This window comes from Mytilus trossulus, chromosome 1 (genome assembly GCF_036588685.1).
Source record: "Mytilus trossulus isolate FHL-02 chromosome 1, PNRI_Mtr1.1.1.hap1, whole genome shotgun sequence".
Taxonomy (NCBI): domain Eukaryota; kingdom Metazoa; phylum Mollusca; class Bivalvia; order Mytilida; family Mytilidae; genus Mytilus; species Mytilus trossulus.
In genome coordinates, this window is record NC_086373.1 from 31,593,761 (window position 1) to 31,619,573 (window position 25,813).

Sequence of the window (25,813 nt, forward strand, 5' to 3'; positions counted from 1 at the left end):
TATATTATTAGTCATGTTAATATCTTTTTTAGTATGTCATGCTTTGCGTTATACGTATTAGTGTGCTGATTTCAATATATCTATATATTATAATGTTATTCCTATATAGTATATGATCCCTGTATTTCTGAAATGTCAATCATTAAATTATCCTATAAAAGTATCATACATTTTAAATATACTGAGGATTCATTTATTTTCGGTGGTACCAATTTTCGTGGATTAAGGAAAATTAACTTATTCGTGGATATTTAATTTCGTTGTTTTGATAAAAATCTGCATACAAGCCATTAGAAAACTTAGTATTCGTTGAACATTTAATTTCGTGGTTCACCGGTTCCCACGAAATCCACGAAAATTGGTATCCGACGAATAATAATGAATCCACAGTAATATAAAACTTAGTTTCAAATCTTTTAACGTTGCATGATTTAATTTTCTAAGACATAACATCATGCTATTTTCTATTTAAAAAAGAAGTAATTAATTTTGATTTCAAAATTAGAATCGTTGATTAATTGAAATCTAGCGGCAAAAGTATCATTCACATTCAAAACGAGAATTTAATGAAAAAAAGTGTAAGATTTGCTAAATTATGTATTTTGTATGTTTATATAGTGATCAAGATTATAACACAACGTTGACTGCTGTTCCCCTCTTTTTGACATTTTAACCTACCTATTATGTCAGTTTGAATGTTCAAAAAATGTTGTCAATATAACAGTGTTAAATACGGCTGTTATACAAATAAGAGGTTTAGCTATATTATAAGTTTTATAAAAATCTGGAAAGAATTGTACCCTTGAGATGCTAACAAGATTGGACAGTCGGAATGATAAACAGACACACGGACGTACGCCCAAAAAAAGAAAAAATCAAAAATGGACAGTCCGGAAAAACTGACAAAACCAAACGCTATCAATTGACGAATAAAGCAAAAAGAGAAAAAAAACCTGTCATTTTCTATTATATGTGGAACCGAAGAGCTAAAAAAACGTTAGTTAAGTTTATAGTGCAGTGACAGAATAGGAAAAAGTCGATTATTAAAGGAGTTTAATTTCACTTCATGGTACACGGCTAAAAGTTGGGACAGTCCTAGAAAAATGATTTTACTTGAATTTAAGATTGGTCGTCAAAAAGTCGTATGGTGCATTGTTTTTTATTTCAGCTTTTAGTCAGCAAATTTGCCATCAAATGCAGATCATAAGTGGCATGCAATTTGGCTTTTTATTCAAAAGCTGCCATCGCATATCTTTCTTTTTTGTTTTATTTTAACTGGAAACATAATGTTCTATGCATTAGTCAAAAAGGGTAATCCTCAAAGCCTTTTGATGACAAATTATGAAGGTAAAAACTACTGTTAACGGGGAAATTTTGTGTTTTACCCGATTCCAACATCATACAACAAAGCGCTGATGAATGGATTATATCGTATCTACTATAAAGTAATAAAACTACAATTTTTCTTTTCATGTAAACATGTTTTTATGAGGTCATAATGTTTAAAACGATATTTTTTTTAATTTCAAAAATCTCTTCTCATCAATCATTTACTTAAAAATATTCCGGATAGTTGTGTCCCGTCCATAATTGGGCTGGGACATAGTTTTCCTGTAATATTTGGACTTGATATTACTTGTTTTTGTTGATGTTTTATTGTTTCGTTGAATTAATTTGGTGTCCGTAATTCTTTTTTAAGGTTGTGTTATTTTGATTTTATTTATGTAAAAGGCGAAATAAGTTTTTCAATGGTTTATTTAAGAAATAGGGATCCGACAAAATTCCAAAAAGATAACAAAACTAGAAAGTCCGTTGAAACTTTGTGTTATCATTTCAAAGAAGCAAACATTCATTTTAATACCTTAAATAGTGTTATTTTATTAAACACAAAAGTATGTAATAATTGATTTATTTTTACAGTACAGTAAATTGAGGTCTTTTGACACAGTTGATTGGTGTAATGATAAAATATACACAAAATTGTGGATATAATTGTGACTTAAATACATAGATGTACATCTATCATTTGGTTCATTTTATTCGCTTGAAAATTGTTTATAATAAAAATAAAATAGATGCGAATGATGCATATTTCTACATGACATAGTGATATCTACAGTTCGCACTGCAATTTGAAATGCAAAACCTTTTAAAGACATAAAGTAAACCTTTTTGCTTAGTTCTATGATTTCAAAATTCAGATATATTGAAGATTACCTTTCTCTTGTTTACCTACATTTTAGTCAGTCAGTACTTATATTTCTCAGTTAGTTTGTAATAAAGGATACTACCGAAATTAGAATGTTCGCTTCATATCTTGGCATTTTTCTTTGATATTGAGATGGATTGACGACTACAAACAAAAATCTATGACAAACTTTGGAGGGCGATTTTAACTTTCCAAATGACAATTCCCCAGCTAAGTCTCAATGTACCTCACTCCTCTGCGCCATCGTTAAATGTGCACATATCTCAAATGATACCCTATGCTGGTGCCTGTTGTGTCAATCATGTGACAGTCTTCTTAGACAGGGGTGTACCCCTGACTACTTAAAACAGGCCGCAGAATTTTAAGGGATATTCAAACATAGTCGACGATAATATGAAAACGGCACGGTAAAATTAGGAGAACGACGTAAATGACAAACAAAATGATGCAAAACTCTACATAGACCACCAAAGATTAACACGAAACATACTGAAAACAAGGTTATCTGGTGTGCCCCCGTAAGTTTAGAAGATTCTGTTTCAATTAAAACACCTGACTGTCAAACGTGGAAATTTAATTTTGGTGTGATGTGCTTAATTATGAAGAACTTGCGACTGAAATAGACACAAAATAGGTTTTTATATTACCGTGTCACGAATAATGATACATTTAAGCCTTGTCGTGTCCCAATTTACTAGCACGTCTTTTTGCGGTTTACAATTTTTAGTTACTAAGTGTCAGATCAGATCTGAAAATTTGCAACTAATTTGTGTTCCATTCCTGTTTGTAATATAATGATACTTTTGATTCGCATGACACGGGTAACATCTGGTTGACACAACCAAACTGAACTATTTTTTTGTTTTACCTGGAAGTCCCCTAGCTTTGTTTTGAACATAACCATCGGTAACTTACGTACTATTGCCTGTGTTTCTTTGAGACATACAGACAAAATGGCAGCCGGCTCAAGTCAAGAAACCGAAGTCACGACTATTAAAGGTTGTGCTATGTGTACTATTGTTTGTCTGTGTTCCCGACCCCCCCCCCCATTTATAGGCCATGACGTTGTCAGCTTAATTCGACTTATGACTTTAAATGTCCCTTTTATATCTTGTGTCTGTCTTTCATATGCTTGCATCTATTGTAAAGAAAACTACAACCATGCAAGACGAGGAATTTCATTATCTAAAACAGAACATTTAAGTAAAGGCTGTTTAATGCTTATTTGTCATATAGCCACTATGAACCTTTACTGGGAGTCAAACTGTTGTATTCTAAATTACAAGATCATTCACAGAAGAAAGTTTTTTTACCATCAGCAGTTTGATATAAATGCTATCCCTGGTTCAGATATCAAATCACTTATACAGACCAGAATGTAGGGCATAACGGCCACGACAATCGGAAATATTGCACTCACTACAGTCATGTGATCATGGCTAGTGTATACTGTCGATGCAGATCACAGATGTTTTTTTTTCTTGGCTTTTGTTTAGAGATATTTTGCGTTTCAAGCAGCAGGACAAGACGTTTCTTTCAATACAGGGTTCTTTTGACATTTGTCCTATATGTGCACTGATGTTTCAGTTGTTTTATGTCCCCCATAAAATAGATTGATATGGCTCAAGTGTATATAGCAATGACGATGATGTCCAATGGTGATGGATAAAAGCTCGCTATATGTGGTACACAAACATTTGACCACCACTCTATTGCAAGGCACAACACGTTAAATGTCTGAAGTTTAACATTGGTATTCGCAATATCATTATAGGATTCGTGGCTTAAGAATTTTGTCGTGTTCTTTAAACACTACGGACAAGTACTGACATTCGAGATGTGCTAAAACTTCCACTTGCGAACATACGTATTCCAGCCAATGGTCAGAACGTCGTAATAACGTCCCCACATTACAAAAGTCATTTGAGGTCTGAATTACTGATTAAAGTTAGGTATATTTAGTGCTATGTCAATATATTCCACATAAACAAAAATATGAGCTTGCGTTACTTAGTTTGGGATTGAATAACCGAAACGTTCTTCATTTTCAAACGAATAAAAAGCTATTCTTTCATAAAATATACCTTTTTAAAGTTGTAAGTTTATCTTAAAATGATTTATTTTCCTATTGATACAATTTTATTTCATAGAAATCGTCATGACATTGTCTAAACTCAGCTATAAGTATGTTTTGAAATAATTTGTGTTGTCTGTTTTGCATGAACCGAGTTCATCGTTTATGGCAAAAACTTAAGTTTTCACTTTCATTGATGTATACTATATGGTTATATGAATAAATACATATTTTTTCATAATTTTCTATAAATTTTGTAAAGTTTTGACAGACGTTGTTCTGATTATTTGAAAAAAATACATCCTGTAAAACTGAAAACTACCCCCCTTTTTGTACAGTCGCATACGTGTGTTCGGAAATCTCATATGATGATAGATTCACACTTTTTGGATGAAAAATTGAATAAGGAAGAAAATAGATTTAAGTTTTCAATCATTCTACTGTAAAAAGGGTATTTAAATTGGAGTTAGATATTCAATTTTAATTTTCCTTGAACACGACATATGACCTTTGATCAAGATTCCTGAAAAACTGCACCATATTTTTATTTGACGACCAGAAGAATCTCAAAGTACACACATTTCCGAATCCAATGATATATGATATAGCTGTGTACCATTTTTGACGATTAAAATTTTATAAATCCGACTTTGGTCACCGGTCTATTAATCAGTATTCTATTAAATTAAATTGAATTGTATTGTAAAACAGGCAAAGACAAAAAAATAATCATGTTTTAGTTTGTTACCCTGATTTTGTTTTTTGTCCATAGATATATGAGTTTTAAACATTGGTATACTACTGTTGCCTTTATTTATGACTTACTTTTTACAAGTTGAGGCTCTTCCAAATGCCGATGTTGGTCCAACTGGGCCTATATGTAGCAGTCATAGGAGCTGCTTGAACCTAATTTGCCGAATGCCATAGATGTCATTCCATCTGCTTTATTTTTATTTTTATTTTTGTTTACATACATAAAGCTTTGTAGATTGATGTGGTGGCCAGTGAGACAACTTTCCACCGAAGTTTAAATGAAGTGGGTATATAATGCAATTATAATAATCCAATGAAAACATTTTACAGTTAGGAAAACCTAAACAATATAGTCGGCTAAAAAAGTCCCCGATAGGAAAAAAAATGTGAAAAAGATAAAACGTTATACTTACGGTTATATATTTGTATCTTATGAAATATGTATTAAAAAAGAAGAAAAAATGACAAATCTATATAACCAATGTACTACAGGCTCTTGACGTTGGACTAACACAAAAAAAAAATGCGTCGGGTTTAAACATGTGAGCCCCCAACCCTCATCTTAACCTGGGACACTGGTGTAACAGCACAACATGCTAAAAAACCTGTACAGTTGCAATTGGCTAAACTCAAATGTCAGTACAAGGCACAAAAAACCATATACAATATCGACAAAGGAGTAATTGTAGTAACTGATAGTTATTTCATAGCGAATAACAACTAAGAGGTAAATCATGTATCTAAAGTATTAATCAGTATATATCCAACGCTTTTATGAAAACGTAATAAAACGCATGTACTTGTGCAATGCCAAATAAAAACAGTATCGAGAGGATGTAAGGTATTATGAGTTCTCATAGTGTGCATATATTGTAATAATGTTAAGGGATGTTTTGATTTAACCAGTACAGCATAACTTTCTATATTGAAGTCATTTTTTTTTATTCATGAAAGAATTTGGTAAAGGGTGACTGGGAAATATACTATAAGATACGGTCACTTTGTTCTTTTGCCGACCGGCAGTAAAACCTGACCGAAGTTGGCCACCCGTTTAGTTGTGTGGGATGTAAAAGTACGCAGTCACATTTAGTCCGAATGGGAATATAAGATCCAATGTCTCATGTAGAGAGAGCACCATGATAACTGCATTGTACGAACCCCTGCTAAAACTTTATGAGAGGTCAATAACTGGCCTGTTGAAAGGCAACATTTGTGTCCTTTTTCAATGTACCTCATTTTATCCAGTGGCAGTCCAAACTTCCCTGACGTAATTCCGGAGGGCCTCCTTCCAAGACCTACATGTAGTATGTGTTGCTACTTTGTGCTTATCCTGACCATGCATGACATATTTGCATGTGGACATTAAGCAACCAACCAACACTCAGCCATAACGTACCCGTGTCATAAACAAATAAAATTGTCCAGAAATTGTTCAGTACCATCTGTAAAAATGTTTCATTTTTTTATTAATAACTATTAAGACATGAAAGAAGAAACACAGCAAATGTCTAAGGTCAGGTTGATAATTGATGCTTTGCTCAACCGCATAATTTACCCATGACGCCAAGGGTAACTGGGAAATATAAAAATGGTCCCTTTGGTCTTCTCTAAAATAAGTAAAAAATTGAATGAAATGCATATGGGAAGGTATAGACTTTCAGGTGCTCATAATAACCAGAATGACCAATCATTTAGATTTTGGCACTACAGTAGAAATAGTTATCAAAGGTACAAGGAGTATAATTTAGTACGCCAGACTTGCGTTTCGTCTACATAGGACTCATCAGTGACGCTCATATCAAAATGTTTATAAAGCCAAACAAGTACAAAGTTGAAGAGCATTGAGGATCCAAAATTTAAAAAAAAATGTGCCAAATACGGCTAAGGTAATCCATGCCTGGGATAAGAAATTCCTTAGATTTTCGAAAAGTTCAAAGTTTTGTTAACAGGAAAGTTTTGAAAATGACCACATTAAAAAATTTAAACAAAGAAAGACTGTCATACCGTAGTATTCGAGGAAATTAAGCATAATTCTTATACCTTAAAAATTAAACAAACAAAAAAACATAATTGAAAAAGCAAACAAGTTAATATCAAAAATTATCTCATCATCTTTATATCTTCCCATTTACGTATCTGTATTACTATTGATGGCTATCAGTTACATGTTTATTGTATACACATATTCCTTAGCCTTAGTCTATGACCCCAGGACCCGCCTCCGAGGTTCAGGCCAAAAGGCCAAACCTATATTTCATTGATTGTTTTTGATTGCTGTCTTTATCAAAAGGAAGATGTGGTATTGAAACAACTCTTCGCAAGCGACCAAACGACACAAACATGAACAACTATAGGTCACCGTATGGCCTTCAACAATGAACAAAACCCATACCCCTATAAAAAAACACTGAAATGACAAATGTAAAATAATTCATACGAGAAAACTAACGGCCCAATGTATTCACAAAACAGTTAATAAAACAAAATATATAACCACTGAATTACACGCTCCTGGCTTTGGACAGGCACATACTGGATATGGCAAGATTAGACTATTTTCCTACCAATTCACACTTTCGTATACATAAGGATTGTTTTACATGTACAAATTTCCTCCAAGAGTGTTTCGACAATATAACAGATAGTATTGGTTGCTGTCTGCTTGTTATGGAGGTAAATTATTCTTTTCAAACATGCATATTGGTTATAATCATATCAAAGCATAATCTAATACAATGCAAAATTCATTGACAAACGCAATATTGTGTCAACGAAGTGTACAGTATAAAAAGGTGTAATGACAACGAAGCCGTACACAATATGAAAATAAAGACACATTCAAACGTGTGTTTTTTTGTTTCTAATTACAACATAAACAAACGATCTTTATCAGTTTGTTAATTTATACTATGAAATTTTCAAAAATGTATGTTTTAAAAACTATAAGGTACGAGAAACATTAAGTTTTGAATATTTAAAAATACCAAACACGTTTTATCATTGATATCGTCGTGCGTTTTTTTATGTTTGCATATACAACTGTCAGCTATTTGAAAAACCTTTTAGTATGTAATGAGTATTATGGCAAAGAATATATTGGAGCAAAATATCCGAAGAATAGATATGGGATTTTCTTTAAAAGTAGTAATTCCTTACTGTCTGAACTCAGTGTTACACGGTGTGTTCGATTCGAACGCGTCAACGTCCTTTTTCATCTGTTTCGGGGTTATATAGGGTAATATGTGTCAACCAGAAAAAGATGAAGATTTATTATTTTTCAGTTTTGGAAGTTTATGGTGGATACTGTTACTACTACTATTCAAACACCTATGGTTATTATTATGAATGTGATAGTACAACAAGTGGGTATGTTACATTTATTTTATAAGAATTCTACAGAAATTTACTGAAATCTATTTGTCAAAAACAAAAATGCGTGACCGAGATTCAAAATTGTCGATTATGTAAATGGTGAATACTGCTATGACTCCATTTACTTTTTTTATAATTGTGATATCACAAAAATGTTTTTTTTTTGGTTATTTTTTCAGTTAGAAATTAAAAGTTTATCATATGAGAATAAACTAAATTCCAAATAATCTTTGAATGAGTAGTCTTAATCATTGCATGAGTTGCACGATTAAAGGGCAGGTGGATAAGCGTTTTCCTGAAATATGTAATAACTTTAATTTTTGGTACACCTCTTTTGAAACACATTTTATATTTTTTCTTAAGATGTGAAACCAAATCAATTTTAGATATCAATTCTAATAACAAAAGCTTTTGAACATATTTTCTTCGGGACAGTAATTTTGTTCATTCACTTAGCTTGTTTTTAGAAATCTTACAAAATATATGACAAACTGACCATTACAGAGAAAATAGTTACTGGATTCCTGATTACCGTTCATAAAAAGATCTATAATGTTCTTTGTAGAAGATTGATACATTATTCATATACATGTACAATCCTACGTCTGGATCAGTATAGATTTTTAATATATATTTGATTAACATATAATTCCTTATTCATTTATGAATTGATACTTTTTACTTACCTTTTCAAGTGGTTCCATAGCAGGGGCGGTAATAGGAACTATCATTTTTATAGTCATCATTGTTGTAATAATTGCTGTGTGTAAAAACCAAAATAGAACAAGGGTGACAACTATTCATACCACCCCTCACACTGGTGGAACAAGTGTTATCACACAACAGCAGCAACAGCAACAAGGTAATCTTTATAATAGAGAAGGTATTACTTGATTTTCATTTTTATACAAAAACAATAGGGCTTCGATGCATGTTCTTGTTCACAAAATTTTTTTTTTTTTTTAAAGATTTGCATGTATGGTTGGTATGAAAAACATATTTAGGTTAACATCTATTCTCATCATCCAGTACAGTATGTATGGTAAATCATCTCTTTTTTCACAGCTTTTAGACAAACGCGAAACTTTGACCCCACAAACTTCTCTTCAAATTCCAGCAATTATCGTGGTTTTAAAGTTACATACATTGTGACAATTATCGAATCGTTTGTGTTGTTCAACAGATGACAAGAATGGACATACTTAACTCTTTTTTACCTAATCATTAAATTGGCTATAGCTAATCATAGATATAGGAATATGTGGTGTGAGTGCCAATGAGACAACTATCCATCCAAATAACAATTTTAAAAAAGTAAACCATTAAAGGTCAATGTACGGCCCTCAACACGGAGCCTTGGCTCACCCCGAACAACAAGCTTTAAAGGGCCCCAAAATAACTAGCGTAAAACCATTCAAACGGGAAAAACAACGGTATAATCTATATAAACGAGAAAGGAGAAACACGTCTAAATCACATAAACAAACGACAACTACTGTACATCAGATTCCTGACTTAGGACAGATGCAAACATACCTGTCACTCTTTTTAACAACATAGCAATCAATGATAAGTTATAAATTGTTGATATCTTGATTGGTGTCATAACTCGTACATTGCACATAAAGTGAACAAATTAATGGAAGGATATTTGTTCAACCGGTAATAACCAAAACCTTAAATTTGTTAGCATGTGCATAGTATTTAGTTCCTTGGTAATTCTCTAAAATATGTGTATTTTCTTTTGTAGTACTCATATGCATTTGTACTCAATTACCTGTGTGTTAATCATGTTTTTTTTTATAATACGGTACATATTTTTTTGCGTGAGTTGTCTCATTCAGTGAAAATAATACACGGTGAAATGTTATCCTGCTCTATTTGGCATCACATCATAAAAAAGAACGACCCAAAAAAAGTCTACAAATGTTCATCAAATTTTGAAAACACATGTTTTACAACGGCAGTGAGTAACAGTATCGAGTACCGCGACATAAAATTCAATGTGCTAAAATGTTAAAGTTGACAAGCTAAAAATAACATTGATGATCAAACGAAATATTACATATATATATATCAGAGACGATAATATAATTATGTTAAACAAGGCTGACACGCTAGCCATTAACAGATTTCGTGATTAAGTAAATTAAACTACATTTATGCTGGGAAAAATTGGATCGCGAAAAAAACAGTACACTTTCAAATCTTTAGAGAAATAAAATTGTGAAAACTGTAGGCGGTTTAAAATAATAATTCCTTTCAAATCTTTTAACACCACCTTAATAGAAATCTTGTACTAATATTGTAATGACATTTAAAGCTTAATGAGCATTACGTAGATAAGCTTTTTAAAGAATGCTGTAACGATTGAGTAGTAAACAAAATCACTTTATAATGGATGTATCTCAATATTTTTGTCATTTCAGCTCCACCACCAATGATGTATGGTCAGTATCCCCAGCCAGGCGGCGTTATGTATAATCAACCACCAGCGTATCCGCCACCACAACCAATCTATCCCCCACCACAAAGGAACTATCCACCACCGAAATACTAACAGTATATAAACTACAAGCAAACTATCAACCAATATACAAATAGTGGTTTTTTGTGAAAAAAAAATATATATTCCATATAATTTGTTATCTTATATCCTTAATTGTATTATCAACTGAGTGAGACAATCATGCCTAGACAATAATATATTAAAAACTTTTTTCTGTTATAAAAATCTGCTGATTTAATCAATTTAAACCACAAACTGAAATCTAGATTTTCATGATAGCTAATAGGAATGTTTGATGCATCTGCGACTTCAAAAATGTTTCAGGAAGGAAGTTTTAATATGTATTGGATATTAATAGAGTTCGACGAATAGTTACTTCATATTTCAGATTAATGAGATGCTGTCGCTATGAGCAATCATATACATGTATCGCAAATGAAGAAAATCAAAAAATGAAATTGAAAAAAGTACTAAAAATGTTGACCACTCTGGTAATTTTTCCCGGATATTGTATTTTATTCGATTGTTTGGCCAAAACCTGGTAAATATTCACGATAAATCTTGTATAATCAGTGTCATGTATGATTAAACCTCATTTTAAAAACAGTAGGTTCTTCAATTTAGTACTTAACTATTACTTCTCGTATAGTTAGCAAAGATTGAATCGTCATCTTTAAAGACTTTAAGATTGAAAAGGGAAATAGGGTATATATAAAAAAAGAAGATGTGGTATGATTGCCAATGAGACAACTATCCACAAAATATGTTTATATTTATGTCCAGGTACTATCGTTACCGATAAAATATGAAATCTTACACTAGCATCTAAGTGTGATATAAGGGTACTTTTCATTACCCTTTGACATCTTCAAATTATTCCGTTTGTCGTCGAGATTGTAATGATTTGCTCAGTGCACCGATGTTTGTTTTCTGTATTTGAAAAAAAACAACATATATTGATGTGAACATATAAAAAATACGATAACAACTATTTCGCTCTAACTGAGGTCCAATGTTCTTAAGCAACTTTCAAAAGAAAAAAAATAATGCGTATTAAAGTGAAATATGTGTCTAAGCAAATGATTCAAGGCTATTCATTCACCAAAACATATTATATATATTAATGAGTGTTTGTGTATGTTACGCATATACAAACTTAAAGTTCAATAAACCTTTTGTGATATTTGATATTATCTATACTCCGGTTTTTAAAGAACTTGACAAAATTACACAAACTATAATTATTTAGAAGTTATTTGCAATTTAAATTCAGTCTAAAGTAAAAGAGAGAAAAATATGGATCTTCTACGCCGTATTTTGTACTCAGCTCTTCTGAATTTGATATTCAGTGGTAAGTGTTCAATAACTGATGCATCGAATAATCAATAACCTTTTATTAGTTAAGTATATATAACATAAAAACAAAAGAATGAACATTTATATATATATAAATATAATTATTTTCTATGACTGTATCTTACATTAATTTGTAGGATATTTTACTATAGATACTTTAGCTGAACTTATTTTTATGGCGCACCTTTATTTTTCTTCTAACAGTCGTTTAAAAATCAACGAAAATGTTGTTTTCGGCAACGAAAAATTAAGAAAATACTAACTTTAAAACGTATTGTTCAAATATAAACAACAATTGAGTCTAAATATACATTCAGAAGTTAGTTAGAAGCTAAAGTTTATGTCCGTGTAAAATTTGAAGTGCTGTGTTTTTCTTATATACATAAATAAACAATGCGATCCTTTTAAAATATCATAGCGGTGTTTTTGTAAAATCGATATTAGTAATTATTAGTATTAATATTTGACTGCTGTATCTATATTTTGACAATTTTACCTATTATGTCTGTTTTGTTCATGCATCGTTGTAAATACGACAGAATTTGATGATACTGTCATACTCGCGCAATATAACCAGGTTCAATCGACCATTTTCAAAATTTGAAAATACCAGTACCGATGGGGTTTAATAAACAATGTCGAAGTATCAAAATCATTGTTCACATAACCGGTGTTCCCATATACAGCGGATGTAAAGTGCGGATCCTCAAATATCATTTTCACTGTATATGCCAGAAATTTTTAATGTAGAATGATAAATAAACAGACGACTTTTTTTATTTTTGAAGAAAATGAAGAAAATGAGTTAAAATGTATATGTTAAGAAACACATAATACTAATTAAACAAAGTAAGAGATGCAAACGTTTTTTTTTTCGCGCCTAAAGCCAAATAGCTGTGAAATATATATCAAACATTTAGCAAATCTATAATGGACGTACCGAAATAATATATATCAGATATGCTCGCAACGCATGCATGGAAGACTTTCTTTATTGAAAACAATGAAACTAACTTTTGACAAAGATGAATCATACGGTCCTCGTTCAGATTGATTCGACAAAATTTGGCCTGTGCAATTTTGAATCTCCTTTTTTATATACAAATTAAACTGTTGGTTTTCCTGTTTGAGTGGTTTAACACTAGTATTTTTTTGGTTCCTATATAGCGTGGTGTTCGCTTAGAGTCAAGGCTCCGTGTTTAAGGCCGTACTTTGATCAATAATGGTTTACTTAAAAGAAACTATTACTTTGATGGAAAGTTCTCTCATTCGAACTTATGCACCATCTTCTAAATATATCTATAAATCTTATATCAGATAAACCCCTTATAAATAACTGCTTTCCTGTCCTTCAAAACGTCATTTGGGTGCTGAATCTTTTGTTAAGTGCAATATGAACAAACACACTTCTAAAGCTTTAAAGGTAACGACAGTTATGATGGTACAAGAACGATTTCGTAAATAAAACTACCAAATAAACAGCACTGAACGATCTAAATGTATAAATATAGAAAAAAATATAGACACATTTCTAACGTCAACAGACATTTACATCTTATTCATTTGATTTCTAAACATTTTTTTTAGTATTCATTGAAGAAATGAATTTATAACAAGCGATACGGATTGTTATTTATACGATCGACTACTAGTCATAAACGCAAGTCAAATCTCTGTGGTATAAACAGAGCAACGGAATGCCCTCACGGTCATCGCGATGTAAAAGAGCGTCCAGGCGGCGAGCTGATTATGGTCATAGTGATATCGATTTACAAACGGGGAAAGTCGTTGATATAAAAAAGAACTGTTTTCCTTCTCAATATTTTTTCTATGTTAATAATAAATACATTTTCTGTTTGACAAGATTTTTGATTTTCGTTGTTTCTGAAGTTGATCAATTTATAGTCTGAGGCTACTCAGTTGGTATCTTCGAAGTTCGGGACATCAGCATTTGTACATTTTAATTTGTTTGGAATATTTATTTTACCATTTGAATATTTATTGTTATTTGGAGCTGTATTGGATTGGACAGTTTGAAAGAATTTATTTTTTAAGTAATGATATGTATGGTCCGCAACGAAGTTGTCGGTGCTATAAAGCTTTACCCTTGTTCGAAATTGCGTAATTCCGAAAATCAGAAATTCCGTAATTTCGAAATTCCGTCATTCTGAAATTCCGTAATTTCGAAATTCCGTCATTCCGTAACAAACCATTATACGGAGGTTTTTTTTCAAACGCCTTCATATATTGGGCTGATTTTTGTTATGTGAGTAAACCATGATGAGTTACAGATCAAGTTTAAGTTTTGTTCTGCTTGGCTAATTTTTGCCGAAATTACGGGCTATGGACTTTGATAAATTGTTGAAAATCTCAGTTAAATAGACTTTTTTTCTAAATGCTTTCAGATATTGGACTGATTTTTTTTGTATGTGAGCTAACTATGATGATTTGCAGATGAAATTTAAAATTGTTTTGCTCCGCTAATTTTGGCCAAAATTAAGGGTTAACAACTTCGAAAATTATTGAAAATCACAGTTATACTGACTCTTTTTTCTATACCTTAGATTTTAAGCTGATTTTTTTTACATGTGAGACTACCATCATGTTTGTGTCCACATTTGTTATTGAAATTGCAGATTTTTCAACATTTTAAGACGGGACATTTCGTGTTGCTTTGACATATCTAGTTTTTGTCTGTTTCGATATTACCCATGTGGATAGGCTATAGCAGTGTGACCTCAAGGGCAGATCCAGCCGGTTTCAAAAGGGGGTTCCAAACCTATGATAAGGGGGTGGGGTCCAACCATATGTCCCAATTCAAATGCATTGATCGGCCACTAGACCTATATTAGAATCTAATAGGTTGGTAGTCTATTTACAACCGCATTTAAATTCCACCATTGCATCATCACTTCAAACAGAATTAGTCGGTTAAACCATGTGATTGAAAACAATAGACTGAACAGGTTGTTAACACTTTCAAATATCAAAAGGGTCAAGCAACATCATTTAAATGATAAGATCGTGTAAGCTTTAATTTTGTTACAGATACGAAATTTTAGTGATATGGATCCTCAAACATTAAGCCGGTCATGAACTAAGTTTGTGAATTATGTTTGCGGTTCTTTTGACATGCATTGTGACGTGTCATCGTATTAATTTTAAATTTGAAAACTATAGCAGTTATATTAGAAAAGTATCGCATTCATAAATTTTTGATATTAAAAAAATATCGCTATGATATAAGACAAACATCGCATTGATATTTTAAAATATAGCAGTATCTTTGACTTATAGGCGATTTTGGCTTATCCAACAATTGAATTCATCTCAATTGCATTCAACATAAATTGCTACATGACATTAATTGAATTTGTACATCTATAAATGATCGTGCATTTATGTCTCATTTAATCAACGATTCAATTTTCTCGTTTAAAAACACCTTGCTTGGTATAACTTAAAATAATTCATGGAAATTATACATCAGTCTTGTTAAATGTCAGCCTGCTTTTAGAAAAGAATCATTACTTTATACCGAGAAATCTTCGTTCCTTCATAAAAATATAAACATTCGTCTGAGATTTCCCACAATGCAACTCGTTGATATAAGACAATATCGCTCATTGATATAAGAAAAGTTTTTATCGTATCGCACCTTCCATAGACTGATACTGTTTTCCATGTGTATATAATTTAAAACGTAGATTATAATCTAAGAAATTATAACATGATCATTGCTGTTGGAAATAAAATCCTTATTTTCTTTTTAAAAAATAATATAATTTGATTTTAAAAGTTGAATTGATCAATTTTTGTATTCCATATCCAGCAAATATGTTGTTTTGTTTAATATCAAGCGGCAAAATATGTATGCAGATTCAGAACGAAAAAACTTAAAAATAAATTAACAATGTAGGATTTGCTAAATACTATGTTGACCGAGACAAAGGGTTGAATTTTCATATTCACTGCATGCTTTTTGATAGTATCATAAGATATGTCTTACGATATACCTTAGGACATATTTCATGATCATCTTATGACTATCATATGCAGTGATGTAGTGATTTTACTGATTAAAAGCCATTCATGTAGAATTATCAGAGACGAGTATTTACACATTAGAAAAAAATTTCACAACGCTTAAAACCAGTAAATTTGAAAACAAACAAATACGAAATTATCTACATGTATATAAAAATCTTCGGAAAAGGTGAAAAAAAACCATCTGCCATATTTTATTATTTGTACAACCGAATAGCTAAATAGAAGTATATTGCGTTTCATCAATGTTCAAATACCTCTTTATATTTATATATGTTTCTGCTTCAATATTTGTCAATTAAACATAGCTAAAGATTTGATAATTTTTCAGTTTTGGAAGTTTGTGGTGAATACTGTTACTACTACTATTCATACACCTATGGTTATTACCGATCATGTGATAGTACAACAAGTGGGTATGTAACATTCATTTTACAGAAATTCTACAGGAGTTTACTGAAATCTATTTGTCAATAACAAAACTTCGTTACCGAGATTCAAAATTGTCGAACATGTAAGTGGTGAATACTGCTAAGACTCCATTTACCTTGTTTATTTGTGATATCAGTTATCACGTCAATGTTTGTTGTTGTTGTTTTGTTTTAATTAAGGAATGCCTGTAATATATTTTCTGTCTATAAAGAAATAACACAAAAAATTTGGTACGCACTAAATAACCCGCGTAGCGTGTTATTTAAAGTGTGCGCCACATTTTTTTTATGTTATGTTGAATAAGCAGAAAAAATACTTCAGTTATTTCTTACAATCTAATTCTTAATTCCATTTTCAACCGGAGTAAATCATGAAAAAACGTCGGTGACGTCATGGTCACATGAAAACATTTATGTCTGTGAATTGATAAACAAATCGATGTCAGCCAATCAAAAGACGTGTTACATCCAAAAGTAAATTATTTAAAAATATTCTTTGAATCAGTAGCATTTATCACTGTCTGGGTTGCACGATTGAAGGGCAGGTGGCTGGGCGTTTTTTAAATGTGTGATCATTGTACATTTTGTTTTTCCTCATTTGATGCATTTTTTAATTTTTGTTTTCAATATGTTAAACCCATGTTATTTAGAATAGCGATTCTAATATACAGTAACAATATATATAGTGCACATATTTTCTGTTATGTTTATTCACTTAGCTTGTTCAAAAAATCTTACATACATTATGGCAACCTGACCATTCTAGAGAAAATGGTTGATTGATTTCTGATTTACGTCCAGAGGCAAACATTAAATACATTTCCGGCCAATAATATTGTTATGTTCGTGATAAATAAATATAACATTGTTTGTACTAGACTGGTACGCTGGTCATAAATAAAGGCAACAGTAGTATACCGCTATTCAAAACTCATAAATCCATGGACAAAAAACAAATTGGGGTAACAAACTAAAACCGAGGGAAACGCATTAAATATAAGAGGAGAACAACGACACAACACTGTACGCTGGTACGCTGGTCATAAACAATCCTTTATCTGGATCTTTATACTTTGTTAATATATTTGATAAACATTATTTATTGATACTTTATATTTACCTTTTCAGTGGTTCCATAGCCGGGGTGGTAGTAGGAATTATTATTTTTATAGTTATCATTGTTGTTATTATTGCTGTGTGTAAAAACCACAACAGAACAAGGGTGACAACTATTCGTACCCCTCACACTGGGGGAACAACTGTTATAACACAACAGCAGCAACAACAAGGTAATCTAAATAACAGAGGAGGTATTACTTTACTTTCATTTCTATGAAAAAAAGTATATAAAAATGGCTTTGTTTTGGTCCAAATTTTATTTTCAGTTTACATGCTAAAGTATCGCATCGATATCTATCAAATTAAAAAGATATAGAATTGTTGATTTACATCCTCTTTAACACAAGAGGCAAACATTACATACATATTTGATAAGATAGTATATGTATGTTTATATTGTGAATTGATAGCTCTCCTGTAAAAGACGGGATATAAACAGTCCTTCGTCTTTACCAAATTGATAAACTAATTTCTTGCTGAAAAAATGAATCATGAGAAAACACATTACACCTTAAAGCTTTAAAACTGTATTGAAATAAGAATTATGTGAAAATGGTGGCGTTTGAAAAAAAAATCCAGTTTCGAGTGTTAAAGTATCCCCTTATAAAGAAATTCTCATAATGGTCTTTATTAAGCTGAGTAAGTTAATAGACAGCAACTTATAATGGATATGTCTCAATATTTTATGTCATTTCAGCTCCACCACAAATGATGTATGGTCAGTATCCGCAACCAGGTGGCGTTATGTATAATCAACCACCAGCGTATCCGCCGCCTCAACCAAACTATCCACCACCGCAAGGCAGCTATCCACCACCGAAATACTAACAAGATATACACAGTGTTTTAAGTTCATACACTACTATTTCTTTATTGTGAAAAAAATGTATATGCCTCATATTTTTTTTTTTATCTCATATCCTTAATTATATTATCCTGTATGTAAGACATACATTCCTAGAAAATTATATATAATAAATGTACTTTGTAAAATTGATAAACTGTTTTTCTGTAATAAAAACCTGGTGATGTAAATGTAAAGTACTTCGAAATTTTGATATCAAATTAGATATTTATAACATTCGTCGAGTAGTTACTTATTATTTTAGATTAAAGAGGTGTCATCGTTTTGAGCAATGATATATCGCAACAGAAAGAATCGAAAATGAAATTGAGATAAGCACTGAAAATGTGATACTTTTTCCTGGATTGAGGATAAGTTATATTAGTGATATTTTATTCGATTGTTAAACGTCAATGCGGGCAAACATAAGAACGAAATGGATACCGAACGATTAACAATACGTATTCTATATATTGTTAAAGTATTGGCAAGTACAGAACACTCACAAAGCTGTTTTAAATGGGTTGTCTTAAGCATAATAAAATGTTTGTGGTACTTTCTTTTATTGAATACTCTACCATTCCATAGACCTGCATGATAACAACGTTCCTTTAAATCAGCAAATTCAAATCAAGATCTTATTTCTTATCATCTGATTCTTCCTCATTTTCAAAGTTCAAATCTGTCGTGTTTTCTGTGTTGTTAGCTGCATACATGTATGCTTATTTTCGTGATGTTCATTATATGTTACAATCTGAATGTATTACTATTTCGGATGATATAAAAAATAGTCTTTTAACAAACCTATATTGTCCATATTGAAATAGCGACTTATAAAATACATCAACTATATAGAAATAAGTATATTAACCATCTTGGGATATTTCACAAGTGTAAAATAGGGCGATATCTTTTTGCCCAAAAAGAAAGTAATTTGCGCCAATACTTCTTTTGCGCCACCTAATTTTCAAAACTACAGGTATCATTTGCACCAATAAAATAATCATCTAATTGCGCCAACTTTATTTATCTATTCAATTCAATTCAATATGTTTTAAGCCTCATCTCTCAATGATATATAATACAACATTACATTAAATGTAAAAATATATAAATATAAATGGAGAGCCATTCTGTACAGAATTACAAGAGACTATAACATTAAAAATTATATATAGAATTCATCTATTATAAAACATATTAACATTAACATTATTTACAGTATAATAAACTCATCATAGATACCAGGACTAAATTAAGTATATACGCCAGACGTGCGTTTCTTCTTTTTTACGTCTATTTAAAATAAGATTACAGGCTTATATAGATTAGACCGTTGGTTTTCCCGTTTGAATGGTTTTACACTAGTAATTTTAGGGCCCTTTATAGCTTGTTGTTCTGTGTGAGCCAAGGCTCCGCGTTGAAGGCCGTACTTTAACCTATAATGGTTTACTTTTTAAATTGTTATTTGGATGGAGAGTTGTCTCATTGGCACTCACACCACATCTTCCTATATCTATTTGACACAGCCACGAATCACATAATCATCTGTAAATACAAACACTAATTTCTATTTATCATCAAAAGACATAAAAGTACATAGTTTCGAGTAGCCTGCAATGTTTGTATAAGTATCGGCAGTATCTTGACCCATAATGTCTAAGTGTAGACACTGTTAATACACATGTCATTCTTAAGTTGTAATAATGAAGACTGTTTTACTTATTCAAATTTGATCCCCGCCTCCACCCCCCCCCCCCCCCACCCCCATGTTAATTATTTAGATTAATGGTCAAATGATATTGAATTTATATTATTATGATATAAAAAGAGATATGATCTTAAAGCACACACGTTAAAATATTCACAATCACAACCAACATATTATATAAAAAGTCAAGAAAAAAACAGAAAAAACGTAAAGGTAAAATAAGAAAAACGCGCATATCATATTTATAGTTGGAAAAAAGAAAATTTAAATATCTCATATGTAGTATAACGTAATCATAGATCAATATTTTAATTAGATTCGGAAAAAAACAAACATCTTTCTCTCTCTTTATCTATTTTTCCTTTTCTTCCTCAGGTTTTCTGCGTCTCAAAGTAGACATGCTACTTAGGAGATATGTATTTACGCCAGTGTTAAAATTAATTCATTATAAGTATTTATATTAACGTTAAACAGATTTAATTCTGCATATACTAATCTGTTAACGGAAATTTCAACTTAAAAGGTGAACACCACTATTGTATATATCATATTTATTTGGTTAAAGTACTTCATTAAGAACATTTGTTTTCCCAACGTCCAAAAACTTGCAATGGATTACAAGCTCGTACATAGTGTGCAGTACGACGACTGCCATGTCCAAGGAGGTACCAATAATAAGGCCGAGTCCATGTGGTACAATAGACCGGTATGGAAATGGTTCTTTGGGGGCCTAGCTATTGGTATGCTAATCTCTATTGTTATATGCTTGGTTGCTGGAACTATTTTGTTCAAAGGATATTCTAGAAAAAATAATTGTGGTGAGTAGGCTAAAATCAGAGAGGGTAAATATCGATGATAGCTTTTCGTTATAACTTCTTTATGTTAGTTCGTGTTTTTTTTCTTCTTGAATATGAAAAAAAGAAGATGTGGTATGATTGCCAATGAGACAAATCTCCACTAGAAACCAAAATGATACAGAAATTGTAATGTAAAATATGTGATTGAGGCTAAATATGATTGTAAAAGATAATAATGTATGCTTTTAGATCACGATTTCAATAAGGAAACATTTATATATTTTTACACTGTCGTATGTATAATACATTATAACCCAGTTAGCTACTATACTAGTGGTACTTTTACACTGTCGTCAAAAGACTGAAACTAAAATCAATTCTTAATAGTCGTCCTTTAGAATATTTTTTTTTTAGAACAAATGAGAAAATCTTCCTTCGTACATGGCATTTATGATGTATCAGTTAAACACATTCCTCCATCTAAGTGCAAGTAAAAAGTCCTCTTAGAAACCTCGTAGACATATAAAACCATTAGTTTCCTGGTTAAATTTATCATTTACGAATATGCTCACATGCTCTTAAGAATTTAAAAACATTCGGGTGCCAACTCTTTTGCGCCATATGTGCTTCTATACAATAAATTTCACAGTGATGCCCGAGTCCAAAACATTTGAAAATCTAAAGCTTATATAAAATGAAGAGCTCATAAACCAAACAGGAAAAAAGGTATATCCAAATTCGGGAAAGAAGTCATAGCTTTGCATGAGATGAGGCATATTTATTCCTTATTTTAGATTAATTTCCAAAAGCTTGTAATATAGAAAATAAATATATCAGATCGATTTGAATACCTTTCATTTTGCGGGTAGCAGCCGAGTCTCATATTGTTTTTTTTTCTTTTTTTTGTTGGGTTGATGTCATTTTGAAATATATCACACATTTGCTTATTCATTCATATACAATAATACCAGAATATATTTTTTTTCAGAATCAAGTCAAAGTTTGCAGTATCAGACCAACACATCTACAATAAAAAATGAACGAACTACTAGCGGTCTAAAGCAGATTTCTACACCAGCGACGACTACTTTTTATCGACACCAATCCACTGCTGCTCTGAAAACAATACACACATGCCAAGTTGCAGGTACTGTGAAATTTTCTTTAAAACTAACTTTTTATCGTAAACACCCATTATGTGTATTTGTTTGTTTTTCTTTATTGTATCAAGTCTATAAACCAAATACTAAATCGTGTTCATAGATTAAAAAATAATAGACACACTTAATCTAATTCTGATAAGAGATAAGAATTACTAATACAGATATAAATTTAAATTGTATAAACAAAGAAAACCTTGAATAAATGATCGTATTATGTCTTCTTATATTTCTGAATTGTCCAATCCGCCTTTTACGTGTTATGTTGAGTACCATTTTCCTGTACAACTCTCAGTCGTGTGATTTAAGGAGGTAATACACATTATAAGAGGTTTAGTTAAAGGGTTTGACTAGACGTGTTTGATCAATTTGTTGACTCAAACCCCAACCCTCATTGTTTGGGTATGTTAAACGATGAATATTGATTTCACTGAATTTTATCCCAGTACGTACACCCTACAATTATTGTTTGTAAATAAGATGAAAACATAACATAAGCGAAATATTAAGATAGAATATTAAAAAGCTTGAAAAAAAATTTAAAAAAAAATTGAAGCAAAGGCTTTGATACAAGCGCCTATTAATAGAATCAATTAACAATGATACATGATCAACGATCTAATAACCATACTAATGTGTGCGCGTGTACATTTGTCTCTCTAAAAATATATATATATTTCTTGTTCTGAATGCATCGAGAATTCTTATAGGCAGTTTCTATTTTCCCGGCTAGCCGGAATAATAGTGCTGAGGCAATTTGTACATCAAGCCGGATGAATACCGCTGTCTGTGACTGTTGTCCAGCTAGCCAAATAGGTAGTATGTGGGACTATTATTAAAGTTACCCAGAGGAGTATTTATGCAGCCATTTATGTTAATAAACCCATATAATAATAGCTAGTGTAATTATATTTATCTTTTATTTTCTATACACATGGAATATCATAGAATAATTATTCAAAATATTACTTTTTTGTCAAAAAGTATCCATAAAGTTTAATTATTGATATTTCCCAAACATAAAGGAACCATATCAGATAAATTAATTTTTGGCCAAAAAATTAAAAACATTGGTTTTGAAACCGAATATTTTGTGAAAACTCTTATTGAAGAAAAGTGATTGGTTTATACTCGGGCTAATTTAATCCAGGGAAGTTATAGTTATATAGAATATATACTGTTTTCTGAAAAGACCTTTATATCACAATAAAAAGGACGTTTACAGAATTGGCACACTATATACTACTACCTATGCTTAAATCAATAAACAAGAAACAAATATAACAGCAAATACAGTATACAGTTTTATTTTAATTTTGAAAATGCATTACAAGAAATGTATTACACATAACTTTTCATTTAAGAGTTTTTAATTATCTGTTGAAGGTAGCAACCCAATAACGAGAAAATAATTGATTGTAAACGAGAAGCGAAAGATACCAAAGGGTCATTAAAACTCCTTAATCGAAAATAATTTGACAATGCAATGGCTAAAAAAAAAAATCAAAATGAAAAACAACAGTACACATAACAATATAGACAACTTATTAAGACTAAGTGATCAACACGAACCCCACCAAAGACGGTAGTGAAATAAGGTGCTCTGGAAGGGTAAGCAGATCCTGATCTACACGTGGGGCACTCGTCGTGTTGATCATGTTTGTAAGCAGAGTCTATTTCGTTAGGTAACATTCGGAAAATATTACCACTTGATACGTTGCCCGTGAAGAAGTTAGTACTGTATATAGGAAATTGCGTACTACATTTAAATGTTATTGTAATCTGATACTTTACTCACACAATTCCAACACAAAATTTCATGATCTTATTTTTTGGGTTTCCTCGTCAAAATATAACATGCAACTGAAAAAGTACTATTTTGGATGCTATTTGTTTTCTTTTATCAGGAGGATGTAACCAACCACCTAAGTTACAAGATGGAATGGAATGTGTGTTTGAATCTAAAGATGACAGAACATCCGTCCGGTATACGTTACTAGCCAAACTGAATGTTGATACAGTTGATCATTGTCCTGCGCAGCGATGTTAAGGCGATTTACTTAAGATATTTTCAGGGGCAGATAACCCCGTAAGGACCTCATTATGTATTCATATATTCATCAATGGCGGAGGCTGCGTCTATCGATGAAAATGTATGAAATCAAATTACATACATGCCTGTTAACTAAAAACGACTATAAATATGATGTAATTTATTTATCGAAATACAAATATTGTATGATTGTGCTTGAATATAAATAATATAAATTTTGGCAAATATTCTGTATTTAACTTTTAATAGATACATGTACATGTATACATAAATTTTGATATATATATTCCATTCATTGATGTAACATATACATATCATAAATGAATATAGGGCGAACAAACTCAGTGCGAACATGTTATCAGGGCGAACCCTCCTGATACCCGGTAAACAGAAGGGACCCAGTTATAAAATTTTCTTTGGGAGCCTGGTTGCAAGAAAGTTGTTTACTCTAAACAGAGAAAGCAATTGCTTTGAAGGAACCCGTAGATTAAGGGGTCTCATATTCTTATTGCTCTGAAAGTAAGTCTACCACATGCCGCTGAGACAAAAAAAAAATACAACACGAAAGTGTTCATTTGTAACAGTTAAACAAACCAGGCATCAGGAACACAGATAACCCCCCTTTTTTTTGGTCATGGGTTAGGAACCCCCCTTTTTAAAATAACTGGATCTGCCCCTGTCCATTGTTGACATTTCCCATTTCCATTCTCAATTTTATTCCCAATTTACATATAATTTATATATACATCTTATTTTTGAGTACTACATGTATAGGGACATTATTCATAATAGAGGGTCGAAATTATCGTGTTTTTCAAATAATGATTTTAAACCGCTTAAACAAATTTTCATGAAACTTTGCTGAAAAATAATATACATGTTAGATCCCTTACATTTTTTTTATTCAATGAATATTCTAGATTTTACTCATTCCCTTTATGGGATTTTAATATTATTTAAAAAAATTATCCATGAACTGTGCCACTGTTGGCATTTTTTTTTATATTTGTACATGTACAATATACTCCTGGCACCACTTTTAGTCTTTAAAAAAGTTGGAACATACTGTTTTACTTCTGTCTACATCCTAAGGTCAGTCTGTCCAATGAATATTTTTCGTAGCACTGTTTGCAGGAATGTTACAAGGATTTCTGAAATTTGGCTTCAGGGTTTATTCATGTACAAGTCAGCTATACTGTGTGATGCTTTTTCAGATTCATCACTCAACAACTTTCTGTTAACCTTATACTTTAAGGGTATGGGGATATTATTAGTGAGCAGTAGCTCACAGAGATTCAGGTGTTTGTTTTAGATTTAGATTATTTTTGAGGGGGGCTGGCTATTATGGGCAGTGCTTTCAGCATTTCTAGCTAGTTAA

General features: G+C 31.4%; 2 protein-coding genes across 2 annotated transcripts; both read left to right on the forward strand.

Annotated features, from left to right (window-relative positions):
• The first annotated feature begins 8,315 nt into the window (after positions 1-8,315).
• On the forward strand, positions 8,316-19,279 carry LOC134721548 (TM2 domain-containing protein DDB_G0277895-like). Its single transcript, XM_063584645.1, has 6 exons — positions 8,316-8,402; positions 9,104-9,270; positions 10,838-12,268; positions 16,652-16,736; positions 17,880-18,040; positions 18,568-19,279. The coding sequence occupies exons 3-6, from the start codon at positions 12,214-12,216 to the stop codon at positions 18,696-18,698; spliced, it is 432 nt and encodes a 143-aa protein (XP_063440715.1). The 5' UTR covers positions 8,316-8,402; positions 9,104-9,270; positions 10,838-12,213; the 3' UTR covers positions 18,699-19,279.
• Positions 19,280-20,958: 1,679 nt separating this feature from the next.
• On the forward strand, positions 20,959-24,432 carry LOC134712309 (uncharacterized). The gene is made up of 3 exons (XM_063573774.1): positions 20,959-21,243; positions 22,211-22,369; positions 24,290-24,432. The coding sequence occupies exons 1-3, from the start codon at positions 21,036-21,038 to the stop codon at positions 24,430-24,432; spliced, it is 510 nt and encodes a 169-aa protein (XP_063429844.1). The 5' UTR covers positions 20,959-21,035.
• Positions 24,433-25,813: the final 1,381 nt, after the last annotated feature.